General features: G+C 35.8%; 1 protein-coding gene across 7 annotated transcripts in view; it reads right to left on the bottom strand.

The window, feature by feature from the left end:
- Window positions 1-17351, bottom strand: part of ZNF280D (zinc finger protein 280D) — a 44939-nt gene that overhangs the window by 19464 nt on the left and 8124 nt on the right. For 6 of the 7 annotated variants that reach the window (XR_006179805.1, XM_042875722.1, XM_042875727.1 and 3 more), the window contains exons 3-12: window positions 16621-16991; window positions 13279-13396; window positions 8073-8182; window positions 6171-6400; window positions 4559-4716; window positions 4029-4129; window positions 3755-3901; window positions 3178-3312; window positions 1516-1754; window positions 259-399 (exon numbers count right to left, since the gene is read on the bottom strand). Coding sequence is in view for 6 of the 7 variants with exons in the window: in XM_042875722.1 (XP_042731656.1) it covers window positions 259-399; window positions 1516-1754; window positions 3178-3312; window positions 3755-3901; window positions 4029-4129; window positions 4559-4716; window positions 6171-6400; window positions 8073-8182; window positions 13279-13396; window positions 16621-16991 (1750 nt within the window). In the remaining variant the exon portion in view is untranslated. Of the gene's footprint in view, window positions 1-258; window positions 400-1515; window positions 1755-3177; window positions 3313-3754; window positions 3902-4028; window positions 4130-4558; window positions 4717-6170; window positions 6401-8072; window positions 8183-13278; window positions 13397-16620; window positions 16992-17109; window positions 17176-17351 lie in introns of all 7 variants that reach the window. The other variant, XM_042875723.1, reaches the window with a different exon arrangement.

Genomic DNA, 17351 nt, shown 5'->3' with positions numbered 1-17351 from the left:
CATTATTTGTTAAGTCTGGCTGAAATGACAATGAAAGACCCCACTGAAATTGTGAAGGTAAGACAGAAAGCTGCCTGAACTCCTAGCTTTTTAAGGTACAAGAAGAATACTGTGTTTAGGTCCTCAATAGAAGTGAAAATCCAACATATATGTGTCCCTATCAGACCCAGGTCACAACGTGTTAATACACACTTCATACAACTTATATGAACTTTAGAAGTATGTGATAATTCAAAAAAAATTGTACAGAATTCTTACCTCATCATGTGATTCACATAGGCTTTGCTACAGCTAGTATTGTATCTGCATAAGCTACAATGGACATACGCAGGAAAATGACTTGCAAAATCTTTAATCTCTGAGTAACATTCAATGCATTTGTGAGCTCCCAAACGACACCTAACGTAATATGGAAAAGTTCATAGTTAACATCAGTATCTCAGGACAACATAACTATTCCAAACCTTTTGCTTTACACCTGTAAAAAGCTTGCCCACATTGGAGGGGGGAAAAAAAAATAATAAAAAAAATAATAAAAAAAAATCAGATAAACATTTATTACGGGTTATAATAGTAGACATAAGTCTCTTTTTTCTTGAATTACTGTCATTACAGCTTTTTTTTTTTTTTAAGGTCATCAGTTACTGAGCATTTCTGGAAACAAGATACTGCAGATGAGACCCTCCAGTTTCAGCTGCTGCTGTTGTCTTTCTCTACTTGAAAAGAATTTCAAAGAAACATTTCATTCACACAGTGAACACAAGAAAATATGGATTTCCCATCATCCTTTGGAAAAGCTACAGATGAAGATCATAATCCTGCTCTTATTTAAGTTTGCTGGTTATTTTTAGACGTTTCAAACAGCTGAATTCTCAGTGCTAGCACCTTACTGAAAGGGAGACACCCATAACCTCTTTGACAGAGAATTGTTACTGCACGTCATTGTATTCTAGTCCATAAAAGACCCATGGAATTATTAAAGAATTGTGAAAGCTTTTAAATTGTAAATGTAAGGAGACCATTCCCCACAGCTTGCTTTTATCTTATTGACTCTTTTAATAGTTCCCCAAACTGTGGTAACCAGACCTTTAACCTTTCAAATAACAGGTTCAAATAGCACTTTATAAACTAAAGGAGGAAAGCACTTTTCTCTCCATTACGCTTGCAAAAAACAAAGTCCATTCTCAGGTCACTTTTCAACATAAATCTGCCTGGTGCATCAATATTTCAATAACTGTGAGCTCTGCGCAGAGAAAAAAAAAAATCTAAATTTAGAATAGAAAACTTGCCAGAGCATCTGTTTTTCCATCATCAAGTCCATTACCAACAAAATTATGAAAAAAAAAACAACACAGAGTTATAATCACAGTATGTGGAAAGTCTGAGTCATCTTCTGCAAAATTAAGTTGTCAAATATTCTATATTGCAGGACCGTAAGTTATTGAAAAAATAATTAAATGATTGGATACTTATATTCAAAGCATACTTCAGTGTATTTTAATGCTCCTATTTTACCTTAGATTATGCAATGCTGTATTTGTAACCTTTTTTTTTTTGCTGCTGCTGTTGGTCCATGCATTTTGCTTCTTCAGTGCAGTTGCTGGTTTTGATCTTGCTTTTGATTTATTTGAATTAGATCTGCTATGATTCCTAGCAGTCGTATTCTTCGCTTTAGGTGATAACTGAAACGTGGATGTGCTTGTGCTAACTGAAGATCCTGACTGAAGAGATCCAATAGATGCTCGAATAGTAACCTACAAGTACAAAATCAGAAGTTTTTCTATTTAGATTTAATCTGTTTAAGTTCCCATTTCTGTTCTTCCTCAAAGTTTTAGTCACTTCAAGACAGAAGTGACTATCTTGCATAGCATACGAAATCTTCCTCAGTAAATACAGCTTTGAAAAATACGCACTACTGTTGACTAGAGTAGTCTGCTTGATCTTAAAAAGCTCTTGTTTTGGTGGAAATAATTAGCTATGACAAAAAAACACCACTCTCTCTTCAGACCTGCAACCGCCTATATCCTACTCTTAAAACCAATAACCTAGCAAGAAAAAGTAGTTGTAGATAAGAGCCAGATGGGTCAGAACAATTAGCTCAGCTCAGAAAATACCAAACAAATCAGTTCCTGGATTAAACTAAACCTCTGTGTACTGTTGCCTCATGATTAGAAAAGGTACTTCATATAAGTTTTGCTCTTCATTCTAGACCCTTCAAAGACAAATTCTGGCTTCTGACTTACACTTCTTACCCCTACTTACAGCTTAGAAGCAGCTCAGCTTTTAAGTCTTGTTCCAGGCTCTTCAGTTTTATTATCCACACTCTGTCAAGGTGTCCTAACACCAGAGCTTTTACACAAAGCAAGCTAAGCTTTTATTAATTACAAATACTCTGAATCTTCTAAAATACTGAAGTGACATCACAGAATCCAGAATCACTACCAAGCAACACAACTTCAACTTCAGTCATTTCCCTTACAAAATATAAGACAGTATTTTAGAGGAAATCAACTGTGAGTAGTTAATTAAGATGTTCATTTTTTTATTCACTCCAAGTGAAAGACAATAAATCTTCACAATTCATTGAAAGGCTGTAAGAAAGTTCTGAAATATACAGGCAAGTTGTTCCTTCTCAAGACATGGACTTAATGCTAAATATTAAGTGACGTAAAACCAAGTTTACGTCACAACACACTGTTGGGTTCTTCTCCTCAGCCCTTGAAATGCAGAAGATAAAAAGACTTCGTACACCCAGTTGTAAGCACATAATGCCTATGGAAAATCATCTTGCACTGTACCTGCATTTTGCTACTACCTTCCACATATTGGAAGTCTTACATAAGAAATTATGACTACAGATCAACATCCACATTACCTGCTTTTCTCCTAACACAAGAAATAATAACTGGAAAGGGACAAATTAACAGACAGCTCAAGAAAGTATCACTGACTGCACTACCAGCACATGTACGAATGGAATGGGACAGGGCAACGACACAGACCAACTAGTGGAAGATGTGAAATGTTGCTAGCCCTTCTTTAAGAGGAAATGAATTTTTTGTTTTAGAGGCAACAAAAATTTCTTTGCTGTGGAAAAGAAAGAAGTACTCTTTCCATTTCAACATTTTCTTCTTCCAATACATTTTTTTTTCATTTGCTCCATTATTCTTCACTTACCTTTGTTCCAGGAGGCAATCCTTCCAACTGTTTCGGCTTTCTAAATGTTCGGTGATGCTGAGTCTTGTGATCCATTTTTTCTTTGCAAGTCAAAAACTGCAGTCTACACTTAGTGCAACGGTATATTCCTTTTTTCTTGAAAAAAAGGAAGCCAGTCTAGAGTAAGCAAGGACGTCACAGAAAAAATTCTAACCTTATTCTCTCAAAGAATGGCTATTCCACTTGTAAAGATCAACCTGACAAACTCCTAATATTGCACAAGGTCAAGACACTCAGTACAGACGTAAAGCAGTGTTGCTACCAAGAAGGAATCAGTTTACCAGTCACGGTAAGACAACATGGTAATGCATAGTGTCCAGAGATTTTTAAGCAGGAAACTCCTGTCATATAAAACACGACAGTCTGACAACTCACTTGGAAACTTCTCACAACAAGCACCTCAAGGTCTTCATATTTTATTGACTATTTTTATCTATTAACACTATACAAATCAGTTATGCTTTTTCAGATACTTTTTTTTTAGGAAGAGAATCTTGATATTTAGCATTTTTCAAGAATTAAGAAAGCATCTGCTTACCTGATGCCTCATGTAATGATGCATATACGGTGCTCCAATTTTAATTACTTTGAGGCAAAATGGACATAGCAGATGTTTTGTATTTTCATGAACTGTTCTGAAATGTGTTTCTACATCTGAAAAAGCTGAGGATCTGTAGTTGCATACCTAAAATAAGAAATTTTGCTTCTTGTTAAAAGTCTATAAAAAGTAAAAACAGATGGGGTGTGTGTGTTATGGGGTGGGCAGAGGGGGTAGGTAATGTAGATACAAAACAAAACAAATTCTGAAATACCTGGCAAACATATGGCATTTCACCTGGCTTATGATTGTCCTTCATATGTTGCAAAAGAACCTGTTCTGTTTCAAAGGATAATTCACAGATTTTACAAATAGCTAGAAAAAGCAAAAAAACACAAATTAGTTTGGGGTCATAATTCAATCAATTATAATACATACGTACATGTGAACTGTATATAAATATATAAAGGGGAAACAATCTAATGATCTTCTTCCAGCTCTTCAGATGAAACTCTTGACAACTTCAGGAATATGAGGTCCTTCAACAGTATGAACTCTTGAAATCAAGTTTGCAATAAAAACAAAAACAAAAAACAGGAATCCCTCCAACTTAAAAAAAAGTTTTTCCAGATACTGCTCTGACAGAAGCTGAATGACTGTCCAGCTTTTGCTTACAACCCTCCAAATTATTGCCCTTGAAGTACAATGGTCTCATTCTGAAGTTACTAACCAGCAAAAGACAAGTCAAAAAATATCTAAAATTTTAGGTTACAAAAAGATTCAGTCCAATATAATCCAACTTACTAGAAGACTCATAAGGTGTGTGTGTACTTTCAATGTGGCACTGCAGCTGGAATGGGGTGGGAAACTGACGGTAACAGTGTTGGCAGGTGGTGTGGCTTTCCCAGCTTTCACTGCTTTGCTTCTCAAGCTCTAAATGATGTTTCATGTGGTTCATAAACCTTAAAATGAGAGTAAACAGGTGAAAAAAGATGTACACAGACATTATGCATTATGTATCACATGCAAAACGCAAAGGAACCTTAGAAACAGTTCTGAGAGCACTTTCAAATATGAAGAAATTCGAGGAGTAAGCATTTAAAATGTGCCAGCCACTCAGACCTCTAGTAAGTACTAAGACCATATCTTCACATAGGACATTCATAGCTTTATCTACAAACATCTCCATACAAAAGCAAGAGTATTTCAAGAGCTTTCTTTTTTTGTAAGTATTTAGGTCTGAAGATAACTTACGAAAGACAGTTTTCAAGATATTCCACTGTGCAAATAATAACCAAAAAGTTATCAGAAACTTGTGGTAGTTCACTGCCGAAAGTCACTGCATTTTCCTTGTATTTTCCTCATCCATGTGCCTGTAGAAGGATCTATCGTGGCTGAGAAGTCTAAGCTGAACTTCTCACAAAGTTGGCAGGTCAGTCATTTGTGGAACAGTAAGTTGTCACAAGAACAGGTTAGCTGCATAACCCACTACTGCTGACTAAATCGCTCTATTTTGAAAGGGTTTCATTTTGAGAACAAAGGTCCAAAAAATTTCCACTAGAATTAGAAAGAATATATGTATTTATTTTGCCCACCATAATAAATAGCTTGAAGTATAGAAATCACCTTGGAATACAAATTCTTAAGTAACAAAAATACATATTTCATATGGAGAATAGTAAACTCTGCTTAAATATGTAATATTGGCACTTTCATTTATATAGATACTTAACAGCAAGTTTAATGTTCAGAAATTAAAGAAACTTTTGTTCAAAAACATGGGTTTGATGTTAGCATAAGGCTGTTCAGTTGGACTTGCAGACTATGCCCTTGAAAGAATAGTCCATTTTTCAGTTTTATGTTCTGCTACTTCAGCTTCCCCTAAAAAATGCACGTGAAAAAACAGAATGACCTTAACTTCCAAATGAACAATGACATGGATTGGTCTACCTATTAAAACAGCTTACTGAAGCTTTTTGTAGCACTTGGAACTAAAATTACTCCATCAAAATAACAGTTGTTACATAAGCAAACGACCAACTATTAGTCACTGTGAATCCCTGAAGAGAAACAACACTCACATCTACTGACAACACCATCAATCAGGATGGTAAATTGCAGAATACTCCGTTGTTGCCTTTTCCAACCTCTAAGTGCTACCACTGCTCTCATTAGAACTACACTATTTCCATTAGACACCTCTAAGATTTGTTCTCTAATCTGTAAATAAGTTAAAGCTACAGATAAACACACATACTAAAAATTAATTCAATTTCTGTCCAATAATCCAGCATTAATAGTTTGCAAGACACACAAAACAAATCCTTTCTATTCCAAATAGACAAGTTTCAAATGCATGACATTAACTGACACGGGCTGTAAATCATTAAAACATTAAGGAAGTGAGTTCAAATACCTTATATTATTTTTAAGAACTTTCAGGCAGCTGAAGCACTTAAATGTTGTATGAGTCTTCTGCTCCTGTTGTACCTGTTGGGTATCACCTTCATGTTTCCCATAATAGAAATCATTAACTAACATAATCAACTTTCCTTTCTCATATTCAGTAGTCTTGCTTGTTGTAGTGGAACATTCCGTTTGGACCACACCCAGAAAAAAGTCATTAACCAGATCTGGACAACAATACTAGATGGAAAGGGAGAGAAGAAACAGAGACAAAAGGTGTAAGACTGACTCCCTTAACAAATTCCATCAGTGAGAACAGCATCTTAAAACTGAAACTGCCTGCTAATCAGGGCTACATGCAAAGCTTCAACTCTGTGACACACCAACTCAAACTCATGCTCACATACGCATTTTTAACTCTGGACTGATCTTTCAGTAACATTTAGGTAATACATTACAAAGTATTTTTAACACTGAATAACTATTCTCATGGTTTCATGTAAATAAGTTTCCAGTTCAAATCAGAATGTCAGAGCTGCCTAGCGGTGCCTTACTCATTAGAAAAATGTCTACTTCCTAAAATTTAAAAACAAGGAAGAAAAGCAATTCTCATACAGTAGTTTACTGACAAGCACAAGTTTATTGAGGACTTCATGCAATTTTTTACTTCCTTAGGGAGAACATTTGTTGAGAATTGCAAGGTTTTTTTTTCAGCTTTACTGAAAAATTTAGAAATTCTAGGTCACACAGCAGACACGTCACTTGTATTCACCTGAAAGAGTAGACAATGAATGCTTAACCCAATAGCTGTACAACAAAGCTTAATGCTTTAAAAGCATATCCTATATGAGATACTTCATGCTATCAAGTTAGTAACTATGAGCAAAACCAGAATGCTCATCTCCCGCTGGGAAACAGGTCTTACTGTGCATGATTACCTTCTGGTAAGCTGTTCATTCTCTAGTGCAGAAATTGAAGACAGCACACTTTTTGTAAATAGGAATTTAAAAAAAAAAGTTGTTTTTTGTCATCCATGGCTCTTTCATTCATTTAATGTACCAAGTGCAAAAGCAATTCTTTACAAAAAATGATTAGAGAAAGATAACATTTCTGAATTGTACATTTCTTAATTGGGTTTTGAAGCTAAATAGGACACTAGCTATAATTTATCTTAAATCCTTCAAACTACAACAATTTGCGTTAACAGCAATTGAGAGCATCAAAAAATTCTGTTCCAAAGTAATTCATACAGCTTTTTACATGACTTATTCTTGTATGCAAAGACATTTCTGTTCTCTCTGAAATGGAATAGATCCCTGAGAACTGTGCTAATCTCTACCAAATTATAAAAAAAAAAGCATTTTCCAGGAAACAATGTTTCTGGAAACAATGACAAGTAGGCTTCATAAAGAGTAACAGATGCATAGTTTATGAAAGCTTTGTTTATCACTTTAAGTATGCGTTACAAATTAATGTTTTTCCCTCAGAAGACTTTTTAAGTTCCCATATGATATATAAAGGAAAAAAAGTTTAATTTACAAGGTTATTTTTGCCTTAGAAATCACCTACCACAGATGTGGGTCAACAGGCTGCTGTAGCAGTACTAGTGGGCCAACTTGCATTGCTACTACAGACTTACTTTCATCAAATTCTCTTGTTATCTGGCCAAATGTTCAAAAGCTACAGCTGTGAGAGAGAATTCACAGAGGCAGCATATATGCCTCATTTCATTGAAAAAAATAATGCCCAAAGTAACAAGACTTAAGGCTCTCATTCTTTATCTCTCTGACTTCACAAAAATTTAGTCCCATCTAATCAAAGACAGAAGCCAGACTATCTACAAACTGAAACATTTTTCATGACCAGAAGCCTACTTCAGTTTATAATGTTCATCATCCTCAAATTATTTTACCTTCATATGATTTTTTAAAGGATCCATAAGATTGAAATGAATATTGCACTTTGGACAAGCTCGTGGAAATGGCCCTCCATTTTTAATGTTGCTTGATGCAGTACTTGTATCTGTAAAACACATGTAAAAGTCAGAATTTGCAATCAGAATAACAGGTATGTTAGTTATTATTCTAGCAAAACATACTATTTGAAATGAAACTGCAACTGATGTGACAGGAGTGACCATATGCAACATTTTACTACCACCTTCTAATTAAAATTCTTTAGCCCAAAATCAACTTCAGTTTGTTCTGTTCATCATACACTTTTACAAAAATCTTAGTAATCACAGAAAAATGGGAGGTAATGGAAACACGATAGAGACAAAGCATTAATTCTGTCCTCCCCACTTACCCCCAAAACGAGACAGATTTAAGAGATTAAAATTCTTGAAGAAGCACACAGAACTACTTTTATGCCAGGACCTAGCCATCATCATACAGGGATAAGAGAACTGCTTTTGAAAGTAATCTCACCACCTGGTTCTCAATAACGAGCCTATTTCTCTCTGGCAGGAGCTGTAACCTAGGCCTATTCAGATGCATCACTCCTTTTGAACAAATGTGTCTTCACAGAACAAATCCTCTAAATAACTACTCCCACAAATGGATGGAAGTAAAGAATAGTGTTCTTATCAGAGTAAATTAATACCTTTCACACAAATTAAAACAGAAATAAAACAAAAAACTGTCTCATGTTTAACACTAATGAGTAAACCCAATCTTCCGGTCCTCTCCAAAGTGCAAAAAAGCACCAGTGAGAGCTACTTTTTCAGATGAAGTTCTCTTGCATATACAAGTCATTCACAGATCTGGAGGACTCCGTGCAAACTAAGCAGGTTAAATCAGATTAAACTAAAAAAAGTTTCAAGTAATATCTCAACTTCAGGGTCAGATGTACACTGCAAGGCTATGAAACACACAGATACATTCACCTTATAGCAAGGATAGAAATACAGGGTAAGATATGATTACACAACAGCCTTATACATCTTGTGAGAAAAGTAATATTGCACAGTCCACGCACTAGATATGGATCAAGCAGTATTTTTCCAAGAGCATAACGTTACTGCTAAAAATCATAATTAAGCAGGTAATCCTTCACATGAGTGGATGACCGTGCAAGAGATGCACAAGAGATCGCACAACAGCGATGCTATGGTCCTTAATACTAAGTTTGTAAAACTTTGACAAGTCTGCTGAGGGCAAACTAAGTTGGAAAGTTCTACAGCAAACCTAGTGTTCTGTAGTGCCTCAGAACTGAGGCATGTCACATTTGTATGCAATTATGGAACTTCTTAGAGACAAACTCATAAAAATCAGATTCTCGGTAAATACGATGCAGTTCTTCATTCCTGAATACAGATAAGAACCTCTTTTGTACATTTTAGGCTGCAATGCACTGTTTTACCTAACGTAGGGAGGAGGAAACATTTCCATCAATATTTCATCTTATAGCCACTCTCTGCTGTTTGCTGGGAAAGAGTCTGACAGTAGAACAGCTGCAAACAAGACATGTAAAAACAAACATGAAATGATTCCATACAATAGAATCACTCTGTAGGTAGCTTCTCATTTTAGTATCACAGGAGAAAATATGCAGATGGAAATACCTCAAAGTTGAGAATAAATCCTGATCTTTTACGATCAGCTGGAAAGCACTTTTTGGCTGAGAAGGAAACATGCTTGATTATTAATATACTGAGACAGCCAGACTACCTCTTTTCTCAAAGGGAAAGTCATTCCAAGAGCAACCTGAAACTTGAATTCTCCTCCTCCCTTTCTATTAGAATTTTAAACTGTATCAAAAACAATCATTGCAAAAGAAGGGTGGAAACTGCAAAAAACACTTGGCAATAGTTAGTCCAAGTAACAGGATCATAGAACTTAAGAGGAATGCACACAGGTGCTTGTCTTGCATCCCACTCAAAGCAATACAGCAGTTAAGATCTCCCATAATAATAAATTATACACATTTAAAAATATATTATTAATAAACATAATAAATCATACAGTAGTGAACAAAATAATATCCAACTCAATTTTCTCAAACCAGCTGAGAAAAGGATAAAAGCCAAGATACATGGCCCCATCCTTGAGTTCACAGACCATACTACGTTCAGTTGAACTTCTCTGGCCTGCTGTTTACATCCTCACTCACTCTAATTTCAGATAGGTTCACAATAAAGTTAGAACTAACCAGCTGGTTTCTGCACTGCCTGCTATTTGGAATGACTTAGGCTGTTCTGACGGAAAAGTCTCTCATGAACAGCTTCTGTTCAAGCTCATTTAACATAAGTATGATTTATAAAATATTAAATAATTATAAAACACTTGAGATTTTATTCTGTGCATAAAATAATACCAAAGATTAAAATAGTGTTATTTCCAGCAAGTGATCACATTATGCCAATTTGCCCATTTCTGAAAATAAATCAATTCACTGATTGTTTGCAATATTTCAAAGAAAAAAGTCCCTAAAAATAGTTCTAAAAATGCAGAGATGTAGCGCCTAATAACTGGCCCTTAAGTATTTGACTTCGTGTTGTCCTGAAACCAGCACCTCCATTACTGTAAGATTATCCTTGGACTGGGGACCCAGCCGACATTATCTTGATACAGTGATCAATCTCTAAGCAAACCTGAAGCACCATGTCAGCACATCTGAGGAAACAGCATAGGTCTTATTTGTCAGCATTCCACAATCACAGGCTGCACACAGCCTTAACACTATGCATGATAAGGTATGCACTTGCAGAAAACTAGTCCAAGACACTGATCTCCACTTCCATCTGTCCAACTGTTCCAATAACTTCTCTGGTTGTAGTTACGAGCTGAACTATTATCTTAAGAACTTTCTCAATGATCAGAGATAACTTGTTGCAGAAAAGTATTCCAGTATTTAAGAAAACAACCGCCTGCTCCACACTTAAGCTGTTTTTATTCAGTGATAACTACCTACACCAAGCAAACTGCCTCCCTGTCCAGTCCTGTGAGGCAGATTCCCAGCAGGAAAGGCTGATGTTTGAGCATCTGGAGATTTATCACAGTATGCCTCATATGTACTCACTTGTTATATTTTTCCATTTCTTCTTTACTTGACCACAAAAAGCTTTCATACAGCTGTTAAAACTTCTGCACTCTTCTGCATTGCTGAATCCACCTCAGCACAAGGCCACCAACCACATCGCTCATAAATGCTACATATTTAATTATGTACAGCTAGGTAGTAAGGGGCAGGGATAAGACAGAAGGTCTTTTTCAAGAATCTTCAGTAAAATACTTCAGTTTACTACAGAAACCCTGATTTCTAAAGAAAAAAATCCTTACGTTAACAAAATTAGTAATAATTCCTATTACAAAAAAAAGTCAAAACCTTCACCTATCTGTGACACTTAAAATGTTCTGAAGATTATTTTATATAGAAGCTATAAAGTAAGCATTCTTACCTTGACTTATACACCTCTGACCTAATAAATTCCCTCTTTCAAAGAAGTTATAACCATACTATGAGATCACAGACCCATCTGCATTTGAATTTTGCTGTTTGTTCATTTAAAAAACCCTCTATTTTAAGGCATTTTTGAAAAATAAGCAAAAATTATTTTAAGTATTATTTAGTATCTAACTGGTATAAAACAGGTCTTGTTTTCATTGTCATCTTAAGGTGGCTCTGGTCTGCTACATTGAAACAGAAATCCCTGGCATCACTGATGCTTCAGACTAGTTTGTTGAATGCAACAGACACCTTCACTTCATGCTACTGTTGAAAACTTTCCTAAATGTTTCGTAGCCATTATGAAACACTTTACTATTGCAATATACATTGTATCATTGCATGTGAACTACAGAAGTATCTATGTGTTACATTAGCCTTGGGTGTCATAAAGGAGCATAAGACATTCAATCAAGGTTGAAACAGGAATTATAAACCTTTCAGTTTTCTATTTTTTGTGTATGTATCTTACTGAAGTAGACATACACTAAGTATGGTATATTTAAGACACAATGAACTACAATTCTTGATGCCTTTAAGTGCTTCATTTTTCTGGATAAGAGCCAAATATACAGTTATTAAATATGCAAGTTTCCTAAATTAGAAAATTATACTAACACCTGTGCTTTGAAGAACTGGAGGTGAAAACCAAACCACGTGCAATAAATAAAACCCTTGCTTACTTTAAAAAAAGCAGTTTGTTCCACTAAGAGGAGAATCAGAACACAGATTAGTTGGACCCATGCAAAGAAATATACTGCCTTCACTGATGAGTAGCTGCAGTGAATACCTAAACTAGAGACACAAAAAATTATCATATCAAGCAGAGGAGACTAGCAATCTAAAACTGGGTTCATGTTACTTCTATTACGACTGTTAGGCCATTCATTTTACACAGCCCATTACCTTAAATACAAACCAGAATTTTTTTTTAATCTATAATTTACTGATAGGATTATGGTCAGTTATTACAAAAGTGCAATCCTTCACAAGAAAAAAAAAAGGGGAAATTTCAAATTAGAGTGTGTTTACAATTGAAAATACTACATGCTTCCATCTGTTATGACAAAAAAGTGGTTTGTTGTCTTTTTAAGTAGGTAAAATAGTTCCTGCTGAACTTTCAGCTTAGCAAGCTAAAAAAAAAAAAAAGTGTTGCCAAACAATATTCTTTCCTTTCCCCTTTCTACACAGGATCCTTTTGATCCCAATTACTCTAAGTGCTATACATAGCAGTCAGGAAACCAAGATAATCATCACTGGGAATCCACTCAGCAGACATAGGAAGTTCTTCTGGCACTGTTCCACAGCCCCTCTCTTGCTAACAGCCATTCCTATTCATGTTAGCTGAAAAGTGTTTGATATTAAAAAAAATGAGCCTTTATCTGTCAAGAAGATTACAGTGGATCTGGCAGTATTTTCTTTTTTAAATCCAAATGAACATTACACAGTAATTCAGTCTAAAGCAATAAAAAGTTAAGTCTGACAACACAAAGTTCTGAGGTTTATGTCATAAAGCATTATATAGTTACAATGTAATATATAGGGAAAGAAAAAAGTTCTAGACTTCTATATTCTAAAAACTTCATTTAAAATTACAACCCACAGATCTGCACCACAATTAAATGCCATTACTGTTTCTTTCTTCTATCAACTACCACAGTTATACCCACCTGTTAGACTCACTGTTGGCTCAGTCTGGTACTGTGGAACTCCCGAGCTCTGTCTCACACCGAACAGTATACCAGATGTGTCATCTGGTGCATCTGGTGGAGAATCCATAATATAATCCTAGTAAGATATTTCCAAGAAGGAAAAGAAATTTGAGGTTTAACATTTTCTAAATTTCAGGCTCTAAAGGGTTTATTCTTAAAAACATATGATTGCTTACAAGTACTCATAAGTACTCATCTGTAAATCAAGTTAATAACAGTGTCCCCAAAACAGTTTATTTTGACATTTTAAGTATGCAGTTCTTACCAGTGCTTGTTAAGTTACTCATAGCTGTATCTCCAAAAAATAGCCATAAGACCCAAGAAAGAACATTTTCTGAAACACAACTCAAACTATGTAGATTGCTAATGGCACCTGCTTTTGTACAAGTCTTATGACGTTTCAAACTGTACTCTACTTTTCTAAGAAAACTGTAGAGCTTCCTTCCTTCAACACAAACTCAGGCGATTATCTTTTAACTCTTTCACTCCTGTGTAATAGCTACATGTATTTCAGAAGACCTGAAATCAGAACTCAGGTGAACAAACTTGCTGGGGTCAGAAGTTTCTCAAAGATGACATTGGTCAAATTCTGCACACGACCAAGCTTTAATGAAAGCCACAGTGTACCTACAGCACACTGACTGTGAGCAGCACTCAAATTCATGGTATCTATGGTTTGCCTTTTTCTTTAACAGAATAATTTCAAAAGGGCTCTTTGGAATAACACAATCCAACACGATTTTCAAAGCACAGCTAATGCAAAAGTAGGTTCATGTTTCTCAGCATCTTGAGGCTTTTGAGCACCTGCAAGTACAGATACCTTTCCACCCTTCAGTTAACAGGTTTGTCCTTCAGCAAGACCCATTATTAAAAAAAAATGAAATAGTCTTCATTTCTCAGCTGCAACACTGAAATCTACTAAAACTGAACAACCTCCATGACCTTACTAAGGTTACTTACTAAGCACTGCTCGAAGAAACAAGAAAGAACCATGAAAGAACCACAAACATTACTTCTCCTTACAAATATTTAAAACTACAGGGTAAAGTCAGTGAAAAACACTTCCCAAAATACATCAGTGCTGCTCACATCTCAATAGGCCATTCATACTGACCAAATCTGGAACATGAAATATTTTTACTAATAGTAGTAATGCATTAAGAGAAACCTTATGATTAAGTTGCATTCAATTTCAACATTAATGTATGCATGGCACTTATGTTGGCACTTGACCTTTCTACTTTGGAATAACACAATTAGTTGCACCTCATCACACTGTACTTGAAACAAAACTAGAAAGGATTAGCTGCACGTCCTTTGAAAATAAAAAATGATAACCCAATGCACATACATAAAAAATGATTATCCAGCACCTATGCAGGAGGCTAGAACTACAGGATCTTCCACATCCCTTCCAAACCAACCCATTCCATAATTCTATGATACATGCATTTTGTCACCAACGTATTCATGAAACAAAGACCACAACATCTTACGCAGTAAAAATCAGTGCCTTACAATGCTCCCCACTCTAGTAAGCAAGCAGGCAAAGGCTATTTTCACATTTAAATTGCTACGTTTTTAACTACCACCACACTTACACTGTTGGAAACAAGTCTCAAGGAATACACAAATTCACATCTAGCATTCAGGTATGATAACCTGTTTTAGGACTCCTAAGTACCAGTAAAGAATTTAATTAAACAAAAGGTGTTTCTCTCCATCCCCCTCTTTTTATTGTATAACTCTTAAATGAAGACACTATAGGACCTTAGTGATAATGAAGACCCATTTTTCTCTCTGGAAAGTGATCTAATCCAACGTAACCAAATCAAACATAAATGTTTAAGTGCAGCTGTGGAAGTCAGAATAATGCTAAGAACATTAATAGTTAAACATCTTTGCTATACTTTTTACAAAAAAACTACACAGGTCATAACACATCAGGTTTAACTGAATCCATGATGGCTTTGTACTAGACAGCAAAATTACAAGCAAAGCAGCTTATCCTGTAAACCCCTCTTTTCAGCTAGTAAGCCTGTGGTAGCTCTTAGACTGGACGGAAGACTTCACAGAACCACCTTCACTTTAAACATGATCAGCACAACGCATGAAAGTAAAATGTGCCCTTCTTACTGCCTTGGGTGGGCTTGCTTTCTTTTTTGAAGAGCTGCTACCATTTCTCCAAAAGACCAGGAATTTTGATGGCATCCGTGCATCTCCCTATTATGTACTGATTGCATCTGGGGAGGAAGGAAGTAAAGGCTGACATCCTGGAAATTCAGTCACAATATTCTCCAAATGTCCCCTTTTGTTTAAAATGTTTTGTTTTTATATGCAAAACAACAGAGCCAAGTGTGTGAAAATAAACATCTTCTCATGCTTCAGAAAACAAAAAACGTTCTGAATAACAGAACAGCTTTACCAGATCAGTGAAAAAAATCCAACCTGCACAGGTGTACTCATGTGCAGAAAGTCTACGACCGGTATTCTTATAAATGATGTTGCCAGCACTCAGGTAAGTAAAAAAAAAAAAAAAAACAAAAAACCACACAACTAGATGCCACCACTCAGTTTTCCAGAAGACTAGCACAAATACTAAATCTTAAGGTGCACGGCTAGATTTCCTAACTGTCAGAACCATGGTAATTAGTAACATGCTAATTAATAGCCAATCCACACAGAATTAGAATGATGCATGGTATCAGACCTTTGCTCTACCAAAATTTCACTGGGGGAAGTGAAACCTGAATCTTGCTCACACTGAGGAAAGTGCCTGGTCAGTAGTGCCTGGTCCCAGGATGGACCTCCATCAGCCTCCATGTGGACACGTTGACCACAAGCCTCTTCTGCCTGCCACCTTCCAAGTGATTCCTTACACAATGAATAGTTCACCCTTCAAATATGTAACTCTTCAGTTTAGAGGTAAGGATGTGGTGGGGGACACTGTCAAAAACCTTTCAGAATTCCTGCTAGATGACATCAGTTGCCTTTCCTTTGTCCACCAATTTCATTTAATATAATGCTAAGATTTTCATTTAATGTAACACTGCTGTTACTAAAACTATCATTCTCAAGCCAAGCAGCACATCTGACACTTAGAAAGGGTTTGTAAAATCAGTATTATCAATATATATTTTCATTAACTAGTACAAGATTATGGTTCTAAAATCTTTACTGTTTATCTAATGCTACTCTATAGGTCTAATCAAGGTCTTCAAATTATTTAACTGTGTGATCAGTATGTTCCTCAATTTATTCACTATCACATCTGAGTATTTTAAGGGAATAAAAACTTACCTGGTTGAGTATGATAGGCTGCGTTGTCACAGAGGTCACTGGCCTGGATACAGGTTGGGCCACTAGAGGAACTGCGATATTTCTTGATACCGGCTGTGTCGTGACTGGAATGGTTACAGGTCTGCTAACAGGCTGTGATATTCCAGAACTTGATCGGGTTGCCTGCTGTGCTGATAAACACCCAGCAACTGGTCTCTGCAGTGCCTGTGAAGCTCCTGAAACATTCACTGGTCTAGACAACGGCTGAACTGCTACAGAGCTAGCAGTAGATCTGGATACAGACTGAAACACTGATGAAACAGGCATGGCACTGGGACAGGAGGCAGGTGTTGCATAACGGTGACTGTCAGACTTGAATGAAGTAACTGTACCTGTTGCAAAGGATTCTGAAGTTAACGTTATATAATTTTTGTGGCCAGATATTACATTAAGAGTTGTGGTTTTGTGCGTGTTTGTTTTTTCCATTACCATATCAGGACAATATAATACCTCTACTGGGTGCACCATTCTGTATCTGCCTTCATGATGAGCTGAAGTTGACTCTGTTCAATATATCTGTCAAAAGTTACATTTAACTTAATTGCAGTTAAATTAATAGCCTTATCTCTTTGCAAATTAAAAGAAGTATTCATAACCACAAATTAAGCCAATTATGATTTGACTTATAACTTATAATATTATTTCTAAATTAATCTGGCAAAACAGAACATCATTGTACAAATTAAGATATG

Source organism: Lagopus leucura, unplaced genomic scaffold (assembly GCF_019238085.1).
Source record: "Lagopus leucura isolate 7727_CA_CO unplaced genomic scaffold, USGS_WTPT01 Super-Scaffold_100015, whole genome shotgun sequence".
NCBI lineage: Eukaryota > Metazoa > Chordata > Aves > Galliformes > Phasianidae > Lagopus > Lagopus leucura.
Note: the sequence above shows the minus strand (reverse complement) of the source record. Positions and strands in the feature narration are given on the sequence as shown.